The 24,355-nt window shown below is 49.0% G+C and overlaps 1 protein-coding gene across 1 annotated transcript in view; it reads right to left on the reverse strand.

The window, feature by feature from the left end:
- The window catches only part of ESYT3 (extended synaptotagmin 3), a 42,740-nt gene that overhangs the window by 11,853 nt on the left and 6,532 nt on the right, over positions 1–24,355 (reverse strand). Inside the window, exons 2-9 of the mRNA XM_072122148.1 lie at positions 20,571–20,612; positions 17,386–17,520; positions 15,226–15,302; positions 8,491–8,560; positions 7,549–7,638; positions 2,640–2,695; positions 1,418–1,538; positions 139–315 (exon numbers count right to left, since the gene is read on the reverse strand). Coding sequence (XP_071978249.1) covers positions 139–315; positions 1,418–1,538; positions 2,640–2,695; positions 7,549–7,638; positions 8,491–8,560; positions 15,226–15,302; positions 17,386–17,520; positions 20,571–20,612 — 768 coding nt within the window. The remainder of the gene's footprint in view (positions 1–138; positions 316–1,417; positions 1,539–2,639; positions 2,696–7,548; positions 7,639–8,490; positions 8,561–15,225; positions 15,303–17,385; positions 17,521–20,570; positions 20,613–24,355) is intronic.

Raw genomic sequence — 24,355 nt, forward strand, 5'->3', positions numbered from 1 at the left:
TTAACATTTGTATCATTCTCAAAACTTATGGCCATGACTGTAAATCAAACACACACAGTGCGATCACACAGTGGGGTTTGGGTTACGGTTTGGGATATAAGAGGTCCTGGGGGTCTACGACATGTAGGGTCCTCTTACCTCGTACATCTCATTCCAGTGAGGATTCAGGTTTTCCTTGATCGTGCGGCTCTTGAACGTTTGGTTTCCGACTCTCATGATGGCGTAAGGGTCTGACTTGCCCTTTATGATGCCTCTCAGGTAGGTGTCCTTTGGGATCAAGTGTTCAGCCTCCAGGAGGTAAACTCTCAGTACACCCTAAAATATAGAAGGTGGAGTCACAATGTGCTGGATACTGCCCCACGCCCCCTGCACCACACACAACACAGGACCCCCAGTACATGACTCACAGGAGGACACTCACCTGCGCTACAGGATCCCCCCATTACATGGCACACAGGACAACACACACCTGTTCCACAGGATCCCCTCATTACATGACACACAAGAAGACACTCACCTGAGGCACATACCACCCATTACATGACACACAGGACAACACTCACCTGTGCCACAGGACCCCTCACTGCATGACACACAGGATGGCACTCACTGAGGCACAGGGCCCCCATTAAATGACACACAGGACGACACTCACCTGCGCCACAGGATCCCCATTACATGACACACAGGATGGCACTCACTGAGGCACAGGGCCCCCATTACATGACTCACAGGATGACACTCACCTGTGCCACAGGACCCCTCACTGCATGACACACAGGATGACACTCACTGAGACACAGGACCTCCATTAAATGACTCACAGGACGACACTCACCTGTGCCACAGGATCCCCATTACATGATACACAGGATGACAATCACTGTGCCACAGGACCCCCCATTACATGACTCACAGGACGACACTCACCTGCAGCACAGGGCCCCCATTACATGACACACAGGACGACACTCACCTGCGCTACAGGACCCCCATTACATGACTCACAGGACGACACTCACCTGTGCCACAGGACCCCTCATTACATGACTCACAGGACGACACTCACCTGCAGCACAGGACGACACTCACCTGTGCCACAGGACCCCCCATTACATGACTCACAGGACGACACTCACCTGCAGCACAGGACGACACTCACCTGTGCCACAGGACCCCCCATTACATGACTCACAGGACGACACTCACCTGCAGCACAGGACGACACTCACCTGTGCCACAGGACCCTCATTACATGACTCACAGGACGACACTCACCTGTGCCACAGGACCCCCATTACATGACACACAGGACGACACGCACCTGCAGCACAGGACCCCCATTACATGACTCACAGGACGACACTCACCTGTGCCACAGGACCCCTCATTACATGACACACAGGACGACACTCACCTGCGGCACGGGGAAGCGGAGGCGCGCTGCGTTCACCTGGCTGCTCAGGGGGAAGGTGAACCTATTGGGCAGCACCAGGTACGAGGCGATGAGGTCATCGATCATCCCGTCCGTCATGTCACTGCAGGAGACAAACCATGAGACCAGAGCGACCAATGGCAGCGAGACTCTCACCAGTCTGGGGGCTTCTCATAGGGAAGATCATATCTCCGGACAGGGAGGGGTTAAACCGGTAGTCCTATGCTCCTCAGCAGGACCTCTGCTTGCTGCGTGTGACTCCTGTCTCCCTGTCCTGTAGAGGGCAGCACCTCCTCTCAGATCCATGCACCGCAGCAGCCGCTGAGTCACAGCCAGAAGAAGCCGCCGCACCCACAATCACCCACACCCAGACTAACACACTGTAACGCTGCCTGTGTGCGATCTCCTGACACACTGTAACGCTGCCTGTGTGCGATCTCCTGACACACTGTAACGCTGCCTGTGTGGGATCTCCTGACACACTGTAACGCTGCCTGTGTGAGATCTCCTGACACACTGTAACGCTGCCTGTGTGCAATCTCCTGACACACTGTAACGCTGACTGTGTGCGATCTCCTGACACACTGTAACGCTGCCTGTGTGCGATCTCCTGACACACTGTAACGCTGACTGTGTGTGATCTCCTGACACACTGTAACGCTGCCTGTGTGCAATCTCCTGACACACTGTAACGCTGCCTGTGTGTGATCTCCTGACACACTGTAACACTGCCTGTGTGTGATATCCTGACACACTGTAACGCTGCCTGTGTGTGATCTCCTGACACACTGTAACGCTGCCTGTGTGGGATCTCCTGACACACTGTAACAATGCCTGTGTATGATCTCCTGACACATTGTAGCAATGCCTGTGTGTGATCTCCTGACACACTGTAACGCTGCCGGTGTTGGATCTCCTGACACACTGTAACGCTGCCTGTGTGTGATCTCCTGACACACTGTAACGCTGCCTGTGTGTGATCTCCTGACACACAGTAACGCTGCCTGTGTGTGATCTCCTGACACACAGTAACGCTGCCGGTGTATGATGAGCGCTGAGGTTTTGTTACACTCGCGCCTCGCTATTACACCTGCACATTGTTATCTTTCTCTAAGGAGAGAACTGGATATTCTGGTTGTGCGGTTACATGGAGCCGCCCCCTCAGCTGTGAGCAAGACACTAACACACTGTAACAGATAGTCACCTGACCCCCGGGATCTCCAAGATGTTGGTCAGTCCCGTCCAGTTAATGTCCAAATGCTGCAACGAAGAAGAAGATGAGACAGAAACTCTACTGCACCTACTACACCGCCATATACTGCACCTACTACACCGCCATATACTGCACCTACTACACCGCCATACACTGCACCTACTACACCGCCATATACTGCACCTACTACACCGCCATATACTGCACCTACTACACCTCCATATACTGCACCTCATACACCGCCATATACTGCACCTACTACACCGCCATATACTGCACCTACTACACCTCCATACACTGCACCTACTACACCGCCATATACTGCACCTACTACACCGCCATATACTGCACCTACTACCCCGCCATATACTGCACCTACTACACCGCCATATACTGCACCTACTACACCTCCATATACTGCACCTACTACACCGCCATATACTGCACCTACTACACCGCCATATACTGCACCTACTACACCGCCATATACTGCACCTACTACACCGCCATATACTGCACCTACTACCCCGCCATATACTGCACCTACTACACCGCCATATACTGCACCTACTACACCGCCATATACTGCACCTACTACACCTCCATATACTGCAACTAATACACCGCCATATACTGCACCTACTACACCGCCATATACTGCACCTACTACACCGCCATATACTGCACCTACTACCCCGCCATATACTGCACCTACTACACCGCCATATACTGCACCTACTACACCGCCATATACTGCACCTACTACACCGCCATACACTGCACCTACTACACCGCCATATACTGCACCTACTACACCGCCATATACTGCACCTCATACACCGCCATATACTGCACCTACTACACCGCCATATACTGCACCTACTACACCTCCATATACTGCACCTACTACACCGCCATACACTGCACCTACTACACCGCCATATACTGCACCTACTACACCGCCATATACTGCACCTACTACCCCGCCATATACTGCACCTACTACACCGCCATATACTGCACCTACTACACCTCCATATACTGCACCTACTACACCGCCATATACTGCACCTACTACACCGCCATATACTGCACCTACTACACCGCCATATACTGCACCTACTACACCGCCATATACTGCACCTACTACCCCGCCATATACTGCACCTACTACACCGCCATATACTGCACCTACTACACCGCCATATACTGCACCTACTACACCTCCATATACTGCAACTAATACACCGCCATATACTGCACCTACTACACCGCCATATACTGCACCTACTACACCGCCATATACTGCACCTACTACCCCGCCATATACTGCACCTACTACCCCGCCATATACTGCACCTACTACACCGCCATATACTGCACCTACTACCCCGCCATATACTGCACCTACTACACCGCCATATACTGCACCTACTACACCGCCATACACTGCACCTACTACACCGCCATATACTGCACCTACTACACCGCCATATACTGCACCTACTACACCTCCATATACTGCACCTCATACACCGCCATATACTGCACCTACTACACCGCCATATACTGCACCTACTACACCTCCATATACTGCAACTAATACACCGCCATATACTGCACCTACTACACCGCCATATACTGCAGCTACTACCCCGCCATATACTGCACCTACTACACCGCCATATACTGCACCTACTACACCGCCATATACTGCACCTACTACACCTCCATATACTGCACCTAATACACCGCCATATACTGCACCTACTACACCGCCATATACTGCACCTACTACCCCGCCATATACTGCACCTACTACACCGCCATATACTGCACCTACTACACCGCCATATACTGCACCTACTACACCTCCATAGACTGCACCTAATACACCGCCATATACTGCACCTACTACACCGCCATATACTGCACCTATTACACCCCAATATACTACACCGCCATATACTGCACCTACTACACCGCCATATACTGCACCTACTACACCGCCATATACTGCACCTACTACACCGCCATATACTGCACCTACTACAACTCCATATACTGCACCTAATACACCGCCATATACTGCACCTATTACACCCCAATATACTACACCGCCATATACTGCACCTACTACACCGCCATATACTGCACCTACTACACCGCCATATACTACACCTATTACACCCCAATATACTATACTGCCATATACTGCACCTAATACACCGCCATATACTGCACCTATTACACCCCAATACACTACACCGCCATCTACTACACCGCCATATACTGCACCTATTACACCCCAATATACTACACCGCCATGTACTGCACCTATTACACTGCCATATACTACACCTATTACACCCCAATATACTACACCGCCATATACTGCACCTACTACACCGCCATATACTGCACCTACTACACCGCCATATACTGCACCTACTACACCGCCATATACTGCACCTACTACACCTCCATATACTGCACCTAATACACCGCCATATACTGCACCTATTACACCCCAATATACTACACCGCCATATACTGCACCTACTACACCGCCATATACTGCACCTACTACACCGCCATATACTACACCTATTACACCCCAATATACTACACCGCCATATAATACACCTATTACACCCCAATATACTACACCGCCATATACTACACCTATTACACCCCAATATACTACACCGCCATATACTACACCTATTACACCCCAATATACTACACCGCCATATACTACACCTATTACACCCCAATATACTACACCCCAATATACTACACCGCCATATACTACACCTATTACACCCCAATATACTGCACCGCCATATACTACACCTATTACACCCCAATATACTACACCGCCATATACTACACCTATTACACCCCAATATACTACACCCCAATATACTACACCGCCATATACTACACCTATTACACCCCAATATACTACACCGCCATATAATACACCTATTACACCCCAATATACTACACCGCCATATACTACACCGCCATATACTGCACCTATTACACCCCAATATACTACACCGCCATGTACTGCACCTACTACACTGCCATATACTACACCTATTACACCCCAATATACTACACCGCCATATAATACACCTATTACACCCCAATATACTACACCGCCATATACTACACCTATTACACCCCAATATACTACACCGCCATATACTACACCGCCATATACTACACCTATTACACCCCAATATACTACACCGCCATATACTACACCTATTACACCCCAATATACTACACCGCCATATACTACACCGCCATATACTACACCTATTACACCCCAATATACTACACCCCAATATACTACACCGCCATATACTACACCTATTACACCCCAATATACTACACCCCAATATACTACACCTATTACACCCCAATATACTACACCGCCATATACTACACCTATTACACCCCAATATACTACACCGCCATATACTACACCTATTACACCCCAATATACTACACCGCCATATAGTACACCTATTACACCCCAATATACTACACCCCAATATACTACACCGCCATATACTACACCTATTACACCCCAATATACTACACCCCAATATACTACACCTATTACACCCCAATATACTACACCGCCATATACTACACCTATTACACCCCAATATACTACACCGCCATATACTACACCTATTACACCCCAATATACTACACCCCAATATACTACACCTATTACACCCCAATATACTACACCGCCATATACTACACCTATTACACCCCAATATACTACACCGCCATATACTACACCTATTACACCCCAATATACTACACCGCCATATACTACACCTATTACACCCCAATATACTACACCCCAATATACTACACCGCCATATACTACACCTATTACACCCCAATATACTGCACCGCCATATACTACACCTATTACACCCCAATATACTACACCGCCATATACTACACCTATTACACCCCAATATACTACACCCCAATATACTACACCGCCATATACTACACCTATTACACCCCAATATACTACACCGCCATATAATACACCTATTACACCCCAATATACTACACCGCCATATACTACACCGCCATATACTGCACCTATTACACCCCAATATACTACACCGCCATGTACTGCACCTACTACACTGCCATATACTACACCTATTACACCCCAATATACTACACCGCCATATAATACACCTATTACACCCCCAATATACTACACCGCCATATACTACACCTATTACACCCCAATATACTACACCGCCATATACTACACCTATTACACCCCAATATACTACACCGCCATATACTACACCTATTACACCCCAATATACTACACCGCCATATACTACACCGCCATATACTACACCTATTACACCCCAATATACTACACCCCAATATACTACACCGCCATATACTACACCTATTACACCCCAATATACTACACCCCAATATACTACACCTATTACACCCCAATATACTACACCGCCATATACTACACCTATTACACCCCAATATACTACACCGCCATATACTACACCTATTACACCCCAATATACTACACCGCCATATAGTACACCTATTACACCCCAATATACTACACCCCAATATACTACACCGCCATATACTACACCTATTACACCCCAATATACTACACCCCAATATACTACACCTATTACACCCCAATATACTACACCGCCATATACTACACCTATTACACCCCAATATACTACACCGCCATATACTACACCTATTACACCCCAATATACTACACCGCCATATACTGTGCCTCCCCAGCCATGAGATATTATTTTGCCCCCTGGTGTTGCAGGATCTCTGCCCCTCTTACCGGCTTGTGAATGAAGAACATGGTGACAGCTCCAACGAAGGGCACGTCCGCCAGGAGCGGCGCCAGGATCACCCGCAGCGTCCCATGTACCTAACAAAGGAGACAACCACAAGTCAGGGAGACCCTGGGGCTCATTTACTTAGAGTCATACGGTGCACTTTAGTCGGACTGTGCCCGTTCTTCATGGCATAAAACGGACGCACAGGTAGAAGAAGTGTCTGCACTAGGATTTTGGCGCACGCCATTGCTTTTTGGCATTGGACCATGCATTATACACGGACACTGCACTTTTGGTGAACTCCGGTGACCCTGTCAGACCTCCTGTCAGAGTGAACAGAGAGTGCACAGTACACCTTTAGTGCTGCCACAGAATCCAATCCCAGGACCTGAGTCAGGAGACTCTAATCCAGAGCTGCAGCTTCCACAGTTCGGACACAGCTCCATCCCAGCCTGCAGCTACCACCATCAGGCTGGTGCCTTATCCCGCGGACCACTCTCCATGAACACTCCAGTACTAGTAATCTGCTGTTGGACCGTTCTGGCCCATTGCCCGCTACCTGTTGTTCAATAAAGAACCATGAGTTGATTTGCACAACGTTGCCAACGTTTGATCCCTGGATACAGCTGTCTACCACCACGGGCTTCCCCATCCATTACCCAGGGACTTATCTTACAGACACTCAGGGGATGCCCCAGGGAGAACCAGTACATCAGCCTCTCCCTCCATATTTCTTGCACGCACCACCTGCTGGAGACCTGCCAGGCTGTAGGACAGCCCTAGGGTCCCCATACCAAGCATAGTGACCACAGCGTGCCCAAGGCCACAACCGCCAGCCACTCCGGTATTCTGCCTCTAGGCCCCAAGAAAAGGCCAGGCCCTGGTGGGGGATGTTGCAGACCCCTTTCTCTCAGGACCCCTCCCTCTCAGGACCTCTTCCTCACCTGGATGCCCTTTACTCCGGCCTTACACAACTTCTTCACCTCCACATTGATTTCACAGTCACCGGTGTAACTAGAAAGAGACACAGCTGGTTACTAAACGGTTAACCCAGCAGACAACAAACGACAGAATGAACACAGGCTGTGACAACCAATCACAGCTCAGCATTAATGTTTCCAAAGCAGGTTTAAAAAATTAAAGCCAGGATCTGATTGGTTCTTATATAGAAGCTGAGGTGCCCCCATGTCAGGATGAGCTCTGCCTAGAAGGTCACCTGACAATGAGATGGAGAAAAGGAAGATGTTCCCACTGGACAGGACCGGCCTGCTGCAAGAAAACCTGAACGACGGGAAATTCAGAGCAATGGGGGAGGAGGAAAGCCTGCTACCGTGCAGTGGGCCCTCTACAGGACAAGCGGCCATGTCATCTGGCTGCGGTTCTGCCGACCCGGGTGAGGACAGTGACAGCCACCAGGGAGGGGCGCTGATGGAGGAGATCAGGCGGCTCGAGTCCCCCGTGCACCTCCAGGACTTAACTTTTGGGGACGATCTGCCGGAGGATGCAGGGGGGGGGCAACAAACCACGAAAGACAAAGACCAAATCCGTGGAAGTGGCGAGTCTTGAGTACAGCTCCCTCCCTGTAAAAACCGGGTCGGCCGCAGGGTCAGCTCACTGTGCGAGCCCCGTTACCCAGCCCAGCGCGGGTCCTGCAGTGGACTCAGTGCCAGGGAGCGGGGAGATTACGGGTGTGACATCTGATGTGGCGATGGGCTCCGTGTCTGTTTATGGTAACAGTGGGGGAGCAGGGGAGGCATCGGCCGCAAGGCCGGACAGTAAGGGCGGCTCAGCTGTGGCGTTACCACCAAAATCAAGTGATGTGGTGCGATCCCCAGGGGGATGCCGCTGATCACTTGGTTATGGAGCGGCGGCAGTGTGGAGGGGTCGAGGCCGAGGGCTCTGGACCTCCCAGACAAAAAGTGTTATTTTGTGTTGGTGTTGGAGATAATCTGCAGAGAAGTGCTGAGGAAGGTGGGGATCAGCGGCGCCACATACCAGCCAAAGATCAGCGGCGACTCTTACCTACCCCTAAGAAAAGTAAAATAATATCTGCTACTGATGATGCGGAGGGCACAAGTGTGACAATAGTTGGGGGTTCCCTCTGGGCGATGCTCTGCAGGGGGACCCCCATCCCTTGTGCCTGAAGATGCAGAGGTGGTTATGTCCCCTGATGTTGGTGCTGGTCCAGCCAGTGTGAGTGGTGTCAGTAATGTTGTGGTGGCTAGTGTGTGTGTGGAGTGAGTGGTGCAGAACCGTTACCAGTTATGGGGGTGAGTGATGGAGGGACTGGTGGTGCGGGTAATGCTGCTGAGTGTAACATGGAGGTGGGTAGTGTTAATGTGGTGGGTGCAGGGGTTGGTCCGGTTGCTCCCCCAGTGGCGGCCCCTATTAAGAGCTATGCCAGTGTCGCTGCTGGGGGAAGTAGGGTTCCATCATCCTCGTCTCTGGGCTCTGGGGACCTGTTTTTGCAACTATGCCTCCTGCAGGCCTTACAGAAGGGAGAAAGGACGATCAATGTAGCGGGGCAGGAGGTTGATTTGTCATTTTGGATAGAGAGGCACGGCCTGTCTGCCTTCCAAGAGCAAAGAGGCAGGGAGACATCATGGTTGTTCCCGACAACCGGGCCGGGTGGTAACCGTAGGAATGTGGTCCGTCTTCGGTGGCGTGGCAGTGATGTGTGTCCCCCTCGGGCACGGGTAGTTGAGTTTGTATTGAAGATGGACTTCAAGGCGGCTGACATCTTTGCCTTGATCCATCCCTATGGTACATCTGAGTTTGATATGAGCTTTGTTCAGCTGGAGGGGCTCAAGTTCTTTAGGTCCAACTATGAGCTGAGATACAACGAGCCCGAGTGGCGGGACTTTGCTGTGCAAGAAAGAGTCAAGAAAGTTACCGTTCTTACCCGTAACGAATCACTATCTTACTTTGACATCATGACCTGGATGAAATCACTACGGAGAGAGGTGCTGGGATTACCCGAGAAAAATCGTGATGAGTATGGTATCTGGTCAGGGGCCTGGACCTTCATGGTGAAGTTGATGCATTCAGGTAACTTAGTCGCCCACATCCCTTCATCAGCCTTCCTGGGGAGCGATCGGATCCTGATCTTCTACTGGGGGCAGTTGTGTGGGTGTGTCGGCCATCTCGCTGCATCCTGTACAGGGCAGATTAGGTGTAACCTGTGTGGTGATCTCGGTCACCCGTACAGTCGTTGTCCTCTTTCTTTCGCTAATGCAGGCTCAACCTCAGCGGATGAAAGCCATGAGGCTGAATCTGCTGGGGAGGGGACTAGCAAAGGCGGAGGAATGGAGGGGCCAGGGAAGAAAGACAGGAAAAAGACGCCTGCCCAGCTGGGCCTTTGTAGCAGTAAGTCAGAGGGGGGGAGATGTTCAGGAATAGGGTGGCGAGATTCTTCCGCCAGCTCTCGAGCCTCAGGAGCATGGACAGGTACCGCTTGTATCAGGGCCTTGTTAGGGTTCCGGTCCCCGGCACCTCCGCGGCTCCCATCACACCACCTTCCTGCCTTACCTCGACACGCTCCAGCTCAGGATTCCGCCACCTAGGGCGCATGAGCGGCAGCGCTCGAAGATTTAAAGGGCTAGCACACCGTTAATTGGTGCTGGCCATTTCCTGTAATTTTATAAAAGCTGGCCACTTCCTGAATTCCCTGCCAGATTTTTGTGCCTCACAGCCTTAGAGAAAGCTCTCCAGCGATCTTCCTGCGTTCCTGTTTCTCCGTGTTGTCGTGTTCCTGCGTTGCCGTGCTCCTGTGTGCCTTTGTTCCTGTTCCCATCTGCCTGGACCTCCTATTGTTGACCCCGTATTTAGACTTGACCTTGCATCCATGCCGCCTGCCCCGACCCTGTGCCTGGACCCAACCACAGGCCTGAGGAGGAAAATCAAGCATCTCGTCTCAACTTGGAGTAGTCCTGAGGACATCGCCAGGGTTAAATTTCTGCTGAAGAGGTGTCAGTACGATAGACACACATCTTTGTTTTTTTGAGAGGGATTATGGGAAATACCATAGGCCTTGCGATTGAAGGGCTCGCCCTCAAGAAATCGCCAGGTCCAGATGGCTTAACATCTGAATTTTATAAGACCTTTAAGGACGCCTTGGTTCCTCTCTTGACTGAGGTATTCAATGAGTGTCTTTCCTCGGGCGCTCTGCCGAAGTCAATGAGGAGGTCTGCCCTGATCATCCTGTCAAAGGGTAAGGACCGATCTCGTATTGAGAACTTCTCCAGCGCTTTTCAATACGGACAGAAAGGTTTTGGAAAAGGTGCTGTTTTTAATCGGCTGGTGCAGTTTGCAGTACATTTAGTGCTGTGCTTTTTGTCCGGGAGGCAGTGGAGCAGGGCAGGGCTGGTAACTGGAACTTGCTGTCCTTGGATCCACAAAATGATTTTGTCACCGTTTTCATGTCCTCGGGAGGGGAGGCGCAATGGGTAATGTCGGAGGTTGACCACTACTCGGAGGCTTCTGGGTCCAAGATTAACCGGGATAAGTGTGAGAGCCTCCGGCTGGGAGAGGGAGGTCCGCTCTTTGATCTCCTGGACACTCTTCCAGGGCCCCAGGACTCCGCCAAAGTTCTCGGGATATAATTTGGCCAGGGGGAGGCTGGGCACGGGGAGGGCCTCTCTCCTTTGGAGGGTCTTCTCCTTTAGTGTCCTTTAGTCTGTCGTCTCCTCTCTTGGTGTTGGGCTGATGCTGACACTGTAGGTTTTTATTTTGTTTTATGAGTATGTAGTGATGTAGGGCTTGCAGGCGCCGAACCTGGGCTTTATGTGGTATTGATTGTTGTTGTTCAGATTTTGTTGTATTCTGTTTTCTTCATGTTGTTAATACTGTAAATACTGTATATATTGTATATAGTGGGGTTTTGGATCTATTGTTAGGTTGGGAGGGGAGTGATGGTGGTGGGATTTATGAACTGACCTTGGACACTGGTCTAGACTACTTAATGCAAACTTTGGATGTTAGACCAGTGTCTCAGGTGAAGGGGAGGGTGTGGGCGAGGTTTCTAGTGTAGTGTAGTATATAGTGTATTGTGTTTTCTGTGTTTTCTATAAAATAAATTTGGGATGTGATCTGTGTGGGGTGGTTTGTTATTGGAGGGTGTGGGGTGGGTTTATGTTTATTTATGGCATAGATCCCAACCGTCCCGGTTTGGCCGGGACAGTCTCGTTTTTTATACCTCTGCCCCGCGTCACGGGCAGCTGTGAAATTGTCCCGATTTTCCCTCCAGGTCCTGCACTTGCTGGGGTTGTCCCGGCTCTGTGTCCTGCATATTAAATACCTGCGATATTGAATGGCTTCTACAGACATCGGGAGGGAATCCTCTTGAGAGAAGTGACGGGTTAGCGGAGAGCAGGGACCACGTCATCAGGTTCAGATCAGCATCTGTCCATATATGGTCTCCTAGGGCAGTGATGGCGAACCTTTTAGCAGCCGAGTGCCCAAAAAGAAACTCAAATCCCCCTTATTTAACGCGAGGTGCCAACCAAAAATTAAAGCAGTAACTTATTGCTCCCTGTTCTTCAACAACTTTCAATCATATTGGCCTCCTGAGGACAGCAACACAGTAGAAAGATGGAACATTTTAGCTTCCTTCCAGTTTCCCTCTGTGCACAGAGAATCATGGGGCCAGTAGGAGATCCTCCAAACATAATTCGGCCCTATCAATTCATTCTCCCTCTTCCTACAGTCCCAAGTAGAGAAGCAAGTATAAAAATATGACCGAAAGCAGCATCTTTTAAGTTTCTTGGAACTTCAGGAAGATTCTTTGAGTCCTGTCTGATGTGCTGGGGCAATGGCCCGGGTGCCCACAGAAAGAGCTCTGAGTGCCGCCTCTGGCACCAGTGCCATAGGTTCGCCACCACTGTCCTAGGGCTTCCCCAGACACAAGCTCTTATTTAAATTAATTAAAATTATGCCCAGCCCAGTATTTGAACTCCAGACCTTCTGCAATAGAGATAGGTGCTGCTACCCACTAGGCTATAAGCTCTGGGGATATCAGGAAGAGGATTTTTTTCACTTATTCACTTATATATAGAGAGGGATCTTCTCAGAGATTATTATTAAGATGATTATTATTATTATTAAGATGATTCTTATAATTGAGATTATTAGTATTGAGATTATTATTATTGAGATTATTATTATTATTATTATTGAGATTATTATTATTGAGATTATTATCATTGATATTATTGAGATGATTATTATTGAGATTATTATTATTGAGATTATTATCATTGATATTATTGAGATGATTATTATTGAGATTATTATTATTATTATTGAGATTATTATTACATTTATAATAATAATAATAGTAGTCGTCTCGATAATGACAATAGTAATCTCTGAGAAGATGTATCTCTATACAGCAGTGCATGGAGCCTGTGTCACTGTGTAACAGTAAAAGACTTAGTCACATCAATAACCACTAAGCCAATAGGCTAGTGGATAGAGGCTCCAAATCCCGAGGAGTTCAAATCCCAAGCTGAGCAAATTTTTTTAAAATTATTATTATGTTATTATATTATTTTTTAAATATTATTATTATGAAGATGATTATTAGTAATAAAAATTTGGGGCGTGGCCAGGGCGTGATTAGGGGTGTGGCTTAGGGGGAATCGCTATGTGTGCTGCCATTTTGTCCCTCTTTCTCTTCTGGAAATGTTGGGAGGTATGTTCATGGTCATTTATGTTTATTTGTGGGTGTGACTTGTCTTTGTTTATTGGTTTGGATGTGATAATCGGTTGGGTGGGGGTTGTGGTATTTAGTGTTTATATATTTCGGTGTATTTTAAGTTATTGTTTTTGCTAGGTGTGAATGGGGCTGGATTAGCAGGTAAGTTATTGTATAGATTTTGTATGTATTGGATAATTTGTTTGGTTTATGTTATATATTGTTATGTTTTATACTTTATATTTTAATAAAAGATCTACAGGACGTTACTCAGTACAGGATAAGTAATGTCCTGTATGTGCAATGACAGCACCAGTAGAATAGTGAGTGCAGCTCTGGAGTGTGATGAGAATCTCCTGGTGGCTTCTGTGTTCTGTGTCCTCGGGGGGTGACAGGTGTCCTGCGGGGGCTGCATCCCCTCCCACACTCTGCTGTATTTTGGAGATTGTATGATGGGAGGTGTATGGGGAGCTGCGCTATGACGTCCCCAGGGAATGAACCATTGTCAACAACTCAAGAACGTCCCTGATCCTGGAAACCTGTCATCTGCTCTCTCACTAGTGACGGCAGGGCCAGATGTTGCCCCATTAGCAGCATGTATATAACCCATAAGTCATTGCTGCGCTGTATATATTCTATATGTGACTATTACTGAATCTCGCCTGCACACCGCGCGGAATGGCCGTGGAGGGTGCGGCTGTCCCCGGCCTGTGATAAGCTGCCGCACACAAAGATTTTATGAGGTTTTTATGAAGTTGAGTGCAGGAGTGTCCCAGGTGAGCGGTCGCTCATGTAGGGGACGTGCTGAGGGTTATTACCCCCTCTCTGTGCCGCCTTCTCCTCCTCCATTTCTGATGCTTATAGGGAGGGATCTTGATTCTTGTACAATTTGAGAATCCCCCTAATAACAAATGTCACCACCCGCATCTGGGGTCCAGTGCTCCCTAATACTCTACAGTGATAATAGCGGGGTACAGGCACTCACCAGAGCTGCAAATCCAGGATCACCTCCCTCTTATCCACCTTCTTGGTGTAGGCTTTTACCCCATCGATCCTGGGAGACTGGATAACAAAAGACACAGGAGGATACAACATAACAGGAGGATACAACGTAACAGGAGGATACAATTTAACAGGAGGATACAACGAAACAGGAGGATACAACGTAACAGGAGGATACAACGTAACAGGAGGATACAACAAAACAGTAGGATACAACGTAACAGGAGGATACAACGTAACAGGAGGATACAACGTAACAGGAGGATACAACGAAACAGGAGGATACAACGTAACAGGAGGATACAACGTAACAGGAGGATACAACAAAGCAGTAGGATACAACGTAAAAGGAGGATACAACAAAACAGGAGGATACAACGTAACAGGAGGATACAACGTAAAAGGAGAATACAACGTAACAGGAGGATACAATTTAACAGGAGGATACAACGAAACAGGAGGATACAACAAAACAGTAGGATACAACGTAACAGGAGGATACAACGTAACAGGAGGATACAACGTAACAGGAGGATACAACGAAACAGGAGGATACAACGTAACAGGAGGATACAACAAAGCAGTAGGATACAACGTAAAAGGAGGATACAACAAAACAGGAGGATACAACGTAACAGGAGGATACAACGTAAAAGGAGAATACAACAAAACAGGAGGATACAACGTAACAGGAGGATACAACAAAACAGTAGGATACAACGTAAAAGGAGGATACAACAAAACAGGAGGATACAACGTAACAGGAGGATACAACAAAGCAGTAGGATACAACAAAGCAGTAGGATACAACAAAACAGTAGGATACAACGTAAAAGGAGGATACAACAAAACAGTCGGATACAATGTAAAAGGAGGATACAACAAAACAGGAGGATACAACGTAACAGGAGGATACAACAAAGCAGTAGGATACAACAAAACAGTAGGATACAACGTAAAATGAGGATACAACGTAACAGGGGGATGCAACGTAACAGGAGGATACAACGTAAAAGGAGGATACAACAAAACAGGAGGATACAACGTAACAGGAGGATACAACAAAGCAGTAGGATACAACGTAAAAGGAGGATACAACAAAACAGGAGGATACAACGTAACAGGAGGATACAACGTAAAAGGAGAATACAACAAAACAGGAGGATACAACGTAACAGGAGGATACAACAAAACAGTAGGATACAACGTAAAAGGAGGATACAACAAAACAGGAGGATACAACGTAACAGGAGGATACAACAAAGCAGTAGGATACAACAAAGCAGTAGGATACAACAAAACAGTAGGATACAACGTAAAAGGAGGATACAACAAAACAGTAGGATACAACGTAAAAGGAGGATACAACAAAACAGTCGGATACAACGTAAAAGGAGGATACAACAAAACAGTAGGATACAACGTAAAAGGAGGATACAACAAAACAGGAGTATACAACGTAACAGGAGGATACAACGTAACAGGAGGATACAACGTAACAAGAGGATACAACGTAACAGGAGTATACAACGTAACAGGAGGATACAACGAAACAGTAGGATACAACATACCACAAAGATACAACAAAACATGAGGAAACAACAAAACAGGAGGATACAACATACCACAAAGATACAACAAAACATGAGGAAACAACAATACAGGAGGATATAACGTACCACAAAGATACAGCGTAACAGGAGGATTCAAAGTGACAAAACGATACAACATACCACAAAGATATAACTAAACTGGAGGATGCAACGTACCGTAGAGATACAACAAATCAGGAGAATACAATATAACAGAAGGATACAAAGAAACAAGAGGATACAACGTACCTCAAAAATGTAATAAGTGGATACAACGAAACAGGAGAATACAATGTACCATAAAGATACAATGAAACTAGAGGATATAACGAAACAGGAGAATACAATGTACCATAAAGATACAATGAAACAGGAGGATACAATGTACTACAAGAATACAATGTAAGAGGAGGATACAATGTAACACAGGGTAGGTGATACAGTGCACCACAATAAAACCATGTAGAACAATACAACAATATACTACAGTGACACAACATGACAACTACCAGCCATCGCCACATCTCATGTTCTCATCAGAGATTTTTTACCTTTTCTCCAAAATGGACCTTGGTGAAGGTGAACGCCTTCAGGTGAATATTGGAGGCTCTGACCATTGGCTCGATCTTCTCCTGGAAGAGTTTCTCCATAAATGTTCCAAGAAAAGGCCACATCTGCCGTACAACCTGAATATAGAAAAAGAACAGTCACCAGTGTCCTGACCCCTCACATACAGGGAGATGACCGGTCACCAGGGTCCTGACCCCCCACATACAGGGAGATGACCGGTCACCAGGGTCCTGACCCCCCACATACAGGGAGATGACCGGTCACTGGTGTCCTGACCCCCCACATACAGGGAGATGACCGGTCACCGGTGTCCTGACCCCCCACATACAGGGAGATGATCGGTCACTAGGGTCCTGACCCCCCACATACAGGGAGATGACCGGTCACCAGTGTCCTGACCCCTCACATACAGGGAGATGACCGGTCACCGGTGTCCTGACCCCCCACATACAGGGAGATGATCGGTCACTAGGGTCCTGACCCCCCACATACAGGGAGATGACCGGTCACCAGGGTCCTGACCCCCCACATACAGGGAGATGACCGGTCACCAGTGTCCTGACCCCTCACATACAGGGAGATGACCGGTCACCAGGGTCCTGACCCCCCACATGCAGGGAGATGACCGGTCACCAGTGTCCTGACCCCCCACATACAGGGAGATGACCGGTCACCAGGGTCCTGACCCCCCACATACAGGGAGATGACCGGTCACTGGTGTCCTGACCCCCCACATACAGGGAGATGACCGGTCACCAGTGTCCTGACCCCCCACATACAGGGAGATGACCGGTCACCAGGGTCCTGACCCCCCACATACAGGGAGATGACCGGTCACCAGGGTCCTGACCCCCCACATACAGGGAGATGACCGGTCACCAGTGTCCTGACCCCTCACATACAGGGAGATGACCGGTCACCAGGGTCCTGACCCCCCACATACAGGGAGATGACCGGTCACCAGGGTCCTGACCCCCCACATACAGGGAGATGACCGGTCACTGGTGTCCTGACCCCCCACATACAGGGAGATGACCGGTCACCAGTGTCCTGACCCCTCACATACAGGGAGATGACCGGTCACCAGGGTCCTGACCCCCCACATACAGGGAGATGACCGGTCACCAGTGTCCTGACCCCTCACATACAGGGAGATGACCGGTCACCAGTGTCCTGACCCCTCACATACAGGGAGATGACCGGTCACAAGGGTCCTGACCCCCCACATACAGGGAGATGACCGGTCACTGGTGTCCAGACCCCTCACATACAGGGAGATGACCGGTCACCAGGGTCCTGACCCCCCACATACAGGGAAAAGACCAGTCACCAGTGACCTGACCCCCCGCATACAGGAAGATGACCGGTCAACAGGGTCCTAACCCCCCACATACAGGGAGATGACCGGTCACCGGAGTCCTGACCCCTCACATACAGGAAGATGACCGGTCACCAATGTCCTGACCCCCCACATACAGGAAGATGACCGGTCACCAGTGTCCTGACCCCCCACATACAGGAAGATGACCGGTCACCAGTGTCCTGACCCCCCACATACAGGGAGATGACCGGTCTCTGGGATCCTGACCCCCCCCATATACAGGGAGATGACCGGTCACCGGAGTCCTGACCCCTCACATACAGGGAGATGACCGGTCACCGGAGTCCTGGACCCCCCCTTACAGGGAAATGACAGGTCACCAGTGACCTGACCCCCCACACACAGGGAGATGACCGGTCACCAGTGTCCTGACCCCCCACATACAGGGAAAAGACCAGTCACCAGTGTCCTGACCCCTCACATACAGGGAGATGACCGATCACCAGGGTCCTGAACCCCCGCATACAGCAAGATGACCGGTCACCAGGGTCCTGACCCCTCACATACAGGGAGAAGACCGGTCACCGGAGTCCTGACCCCTCACATACAGGGAGATGACCGGTCACCGGAGTCCTGGACCCCCCCTTACAGGGAGATGACCGGTCACCAGGGTCCTGACCCCTCACATACAGGGAGAAGACCGGTCACCAGGGTCCTGACCCCTCACATACAGGGAGAAGACCGGTCACCAGGGTCCTGACCCCTCACATACAGGGAGAAGACCGGTCACCAGGGTCCTGACCCCTCACATACAGGGAGAAGACCGGTCACCGGAGTCCTGACCCCTCACATACAGGGAGATGACCGGTCACCAGGGTCCTGACCCCTCACATACAGGGAGATGACCGGTCTCCTGGATCCTGACCCCCCACATACAGGGAGATGACCGGTCACTGGTGTACAGACCCCTCACCTACAGGGAGATGACCGGTCACCAGGGTCCTGACCCCTCACATACAGGGAGATGACCGGTCACCAGTGTCCTGACCCCCCACCTACAGGGAGATGACTGGTCACCAGGGTCCTGACCCCCCACATACAGGGAGATGACCGGTCACCAAGGTCCTGAACCCCCGCATACAGGAAGATGACCGGTCAACAGGGTCCTGACCCCCCACATACAGGGAGATGACCGGTCACCGGAGTCCTGACCCCTCACATACAGGGAGATGACCGGTCACCGGAGTCCTGGAGCCCCCACATACAGGGAGATGACCGGTCACCAGTGTCCTGACCCCTCACATACAGGGAGATGACCGGTCACCAGGGTCCTGACCCCCCACATACAGGGAGATGACCGGTCACCAGGGTCCTGACCCCCCACATACAGGGAGATGACCGATCACCAGTGTCCTGACCCCCCACATACAGGGAGATGACCGGTCACCAGTGTCCTGACCCCTCACATACAGGGAGATGACCGGTCACCAGTGTCCTGACCCCTCACATACAGGGAGATGACCGGTCACCAGGGTCCTGACCCCTCACATACAGGGAGATGACCGGTCACCAGTGTCCTGACCCCTCACATACAGGGAGATGACCGGTCACCAGGGTCCTGACCCCCCACATACAGGGAGATGACCGGTCACCAGTGTCCTGACCCCTCACATACAGGGAGATGACCGGTCACCAGGGTCCTGACCCCCCACATACAGGGAGATGACCGGTCACCAGGGTCCTGACCCCTCACATACAGGGAGATGACCGGTCACCAGGGTCCTGACCTCCCTCCTCTCAGTGTCTTAAGGACTTTTTCTAAACTATCAAAGATAAAATTTTTACCTTGTTGATCCATTCAACTCGTTCGACATCTGGAAAATTCACCTGTAAATAGAAAGACATGAGTGTCAGCTCCTCAGCCAAGTTACAGAATATCTGGGGGCTGAGCCTCCGTGTATTTTACTATATTATTATATGTTATAGTCATCGGGAAGGTCCATGACGGGTGGTGAGCGAGCGGTCAGGACCTTGTACATAGGGACCGGGGAGCAGTGGGGGGTCCGGAGGTCGTAGCTCCGAGTTATATTTAGATTTGGAAATACACCATTAACCCCTTCATTAGCCGCTGATGGACTTTTTCCAGTTAACTTTTTTGATTTCCGCTCCTTCAAAAACCCGTAAGGCTGCGATGCCACTGTCCTGATGACAAGTTTCTGCTATAGAAACAGTTGGAAATGCTTTTACAAGACATTATGAAGGAGGAGAGTTCCCTTCAGGCTGCACAATATCCCGCCAATAAGAGATTCCCTCCATCTGCCACAGATGATTCATCCCTTAAAGGAGTTGGCCACTCTTTTAAATAAGTTTCCCATGTGCCTTCACTGCCTTATTAATAATCCCTGAATGTTCAAGTGATTCAGTAGTCCTGTAACTTACATTAGTGCTGTGTGCAGACCCTCCATGCTTCTGTGTTTACGTGTCTGAGATTGGCTGAATAGGAGGAGCTGCAACAGGAGATTATGAATGATCCTGCTCCCTCCCCCATTCCTGTCTCTGTCAGTGAGGCGGTCTGTGAGAAGACGCAGTGGGAGACGCCATGAGGGGGGGCTGCAGTAGTGAGAGAGGATAAACAGAGAAAACCTTTCCGATTTTGCTGTGTAGATTCTTCCAAGTCCGGAGAGGCCTCACATGTGGGTGGAAAACTCTTTATGGGCCTATAAGAAGGGAAAGAGCCCAAAATTTTGGGGAGCAGATGCTGATGACTTTGTTTCCATAGCAGTGGAGACCCCCAGGAGGAATGTACCGGGGGTATATGGTGCATTTACACCATAGATGTTTCTTAGAAAATTTTAGTTTGAGTAAAAAAATATTTTTCCCAATTGTTATTTTTGAAAGAATTAAAGAAAATCAGTCACCCAGTTTTGGGACCCTAAACCAACTGCGGGTCAGTCCCAAAACAGTCCCTTTATAAACTCTCGGTGTGGGGGCATTATAAAATAATAACCATATATACTTACCTAGATGCGAGTCCAATGAGGCACATATGTTAACGCCGACGCCTCCTCTCACCATGCAAGATGAAGCCGGGAGATGACTGATGTGCAGTGGAACCGGGGTGGACTACTCCGGCTTCGTCACCACATAGGTGGGGAGTGCTCCGGAGTGGGTAAGTATTAATGTTCCACATAGGAACTCATACAGGGTGATTTAGTGTCCCGAATTGCCCTGACAGGTTCCCTTTAAAGAAAAAAAATGTTTCCACATAGTTTGTTATCCAGTTGCTCTAGAATGCACTAACATCCCACACATGGACCGGAACTACTTTGGGGGCGGCACGCGGGGATAAGGCGGGATCGGCCACCGGCTTCTGCTGGAGCAGATTTCTGGTTCTATGTGCCATTTGCTGAGATGATAGAACAGTAAAAACCTCCAAAAACGTAACTGGAAAGTGAAGCCCTGAAGGCCGAGCAAATATGCAAAATAAAATTCTGTTCTGTAGCTGATTACTTTGTTACTTTTCTACACGATCCGGTTCCGTCTGCTCCCTGGGTTTCTACGATTACAGCGACGCGTCATGTGTTAAGCTTTTTTATGTTTTAGTCGCCCGTTTCTGCGTCGCCGTCGTCTAGGTTTTTTCGTTTCTTTGTAGACTGAGATGTTTCATGACGGGGTCAATGTGACGGTGACCTTGTCCCCAATCTGTCGTTGTGTCTGCACCAGTTCTTTGTCTCTTTGCACATAATAAAGAGTTTTGGGATATTGTTTATGTATTTATCAAGTTTTTGAGCCAGTTTTGTTTAGCAGTCAGACAGTTCTCTCCACCTAATGTCTATACAGGTAGTTCTCTCCTCCTCAGGTCTCTGAGCCCTAAAGCCAGTTCTCTCCTCCTCAGGTCTCTGACTTGTACAGGTAGTTCTTTCCTCCCCAGGTCTCTGAGCTCTAAAGCCAAATCTCTCCTTCTCAGGTCTCTGAGCTCCAAAGGCAGTTCCTTTCTCCTCCTGTCTCTGAGCTCTACATGCAGTTCTCTCCTCCTACTGTCTCTGAGCTCTACAGCCTGTTCTCTCCACCTCATGTCTGAGCTCTACAGCCAGTTCTCTCCACTTCATGTCTCTGAGCTCAACAGGCAGTTCTCTCCTCCTCCTGTCTCTGAGCTCTACAGGCAGTTCTCTCCTCCTCCTGTCTCTGAGCTCTACAGGAAGTTCTCTCCTCCTCCTGTCTCTGAGCTTTACAATCAGGTTTTTGCTTTGGGAGAATCATGCCTTTTGCCTCTGGTGAGAATTCACGGTTTATGACCTGTAGCTCAAGCACACGTCCCCGACAATCTCTGACAGTGACGCAGCATGACTGCTCTACTGATCTATACAGTACAGTATGTACCGGCACCGGTCCCCAGGGATGCTACAGGACCTGGAGATCTCCATGGCATCGTACACACAGCAGGGTGTGGGGCAGGGCAGGTGTGAAAGGGACCCGCTAGACAGGTCGGGCGACTCTGCGAGTCCAGACACGAGTCCTCACCTGGCATCGCACACCGAGACTACACACAGAAGAAAGGTGACCCTGCACCGAAATCATCACCAGGGAGAAGCCAGAGCAATGGTACAACAATGCACGGATCTCTGCTTCATGTCAGTAAACAGAAACATGAAAATCCAAGGTGAAAGGATGCTGCAGGACGCAGAAACTATAAACTATTTCCATAAGAAAGGGAAGATACAAAAACTCACAGCAGTGTAGATAGAAAACCAAAAGGAAAGATCTAGGAAAAATAAGAAAGAATCGAAGGATCAGAGAGTGAATCACAGAATCTAATACATCACACAGAGGAAGAGTGTGGAGACCACAGAGCAAATCACAGAATATAATACATCACACAGAGGAAGAGGACAGGGACCACAGAGCGAATCATAGGATATAGTACATCACACAGAGGAAGAGTGTGGAGACCACAGAGCGAATCATAGGATATAATACATCACACAGAGGAAGAGTGTGGAGACTACAGAGCGAATCAGAGAATATAATACATCACACAGAGGAAGAGTGTGGAGACCACAGAGCAAATCACAGAATATAATACATCACACAGAGGAAGAGGACAGGGACCACAGAGCGAATCATAGGATATAGTACATCACACAGAGGAAGAGTGTGGAGACCACAGAGCGAATCATAGGATATAATACATCACAGAGAGGAAGAGTGTGGAGACCACAGAGCGAATCAGAGAATATGATACATCACACAGAGGAAGAGTGTAGAGACCACAGAGCGAATCACAGAATATAATACATCACACAGAGGAAGAGGAGAGGGACCAAAGAGCGAATCATAGGATGTAATACATCACAGAGAGGAAGAGGACAAGGACGACAGAGCGAATCATAGAATATAATACATCACACAGAGGAAGAGGACAGGGACCACAGAGCGAATCATAGGATATAATACATCACACAGAGAAAGAGTGTGGAGACCACAGAGCAAATCATAGGATATAATACATCACACAGAGGAAGAGGACAGGGACCACAGAGCGAATCATAGGATATAATACATCACACAGAGAAAGAGTGTGGAGACCACAGAGCAAATCATAGGATATAATACATCACACAAAGGAAGAG

The sequence above is a fragment of the Engystomops pustulosus genome, chromosome 8, assembly GCF_040894005.1.
Source record: "Engystomops pustulosus chromosome 8, aEngPut4.maternal, whole genome shotgun sequence".
Classification (NCBI taxonomy): Eukaryota; Metazoa; Chordata; class Amphibia; order Anura; family Leptodactylidae; genus Engystomops; species Engystomops pustulosus.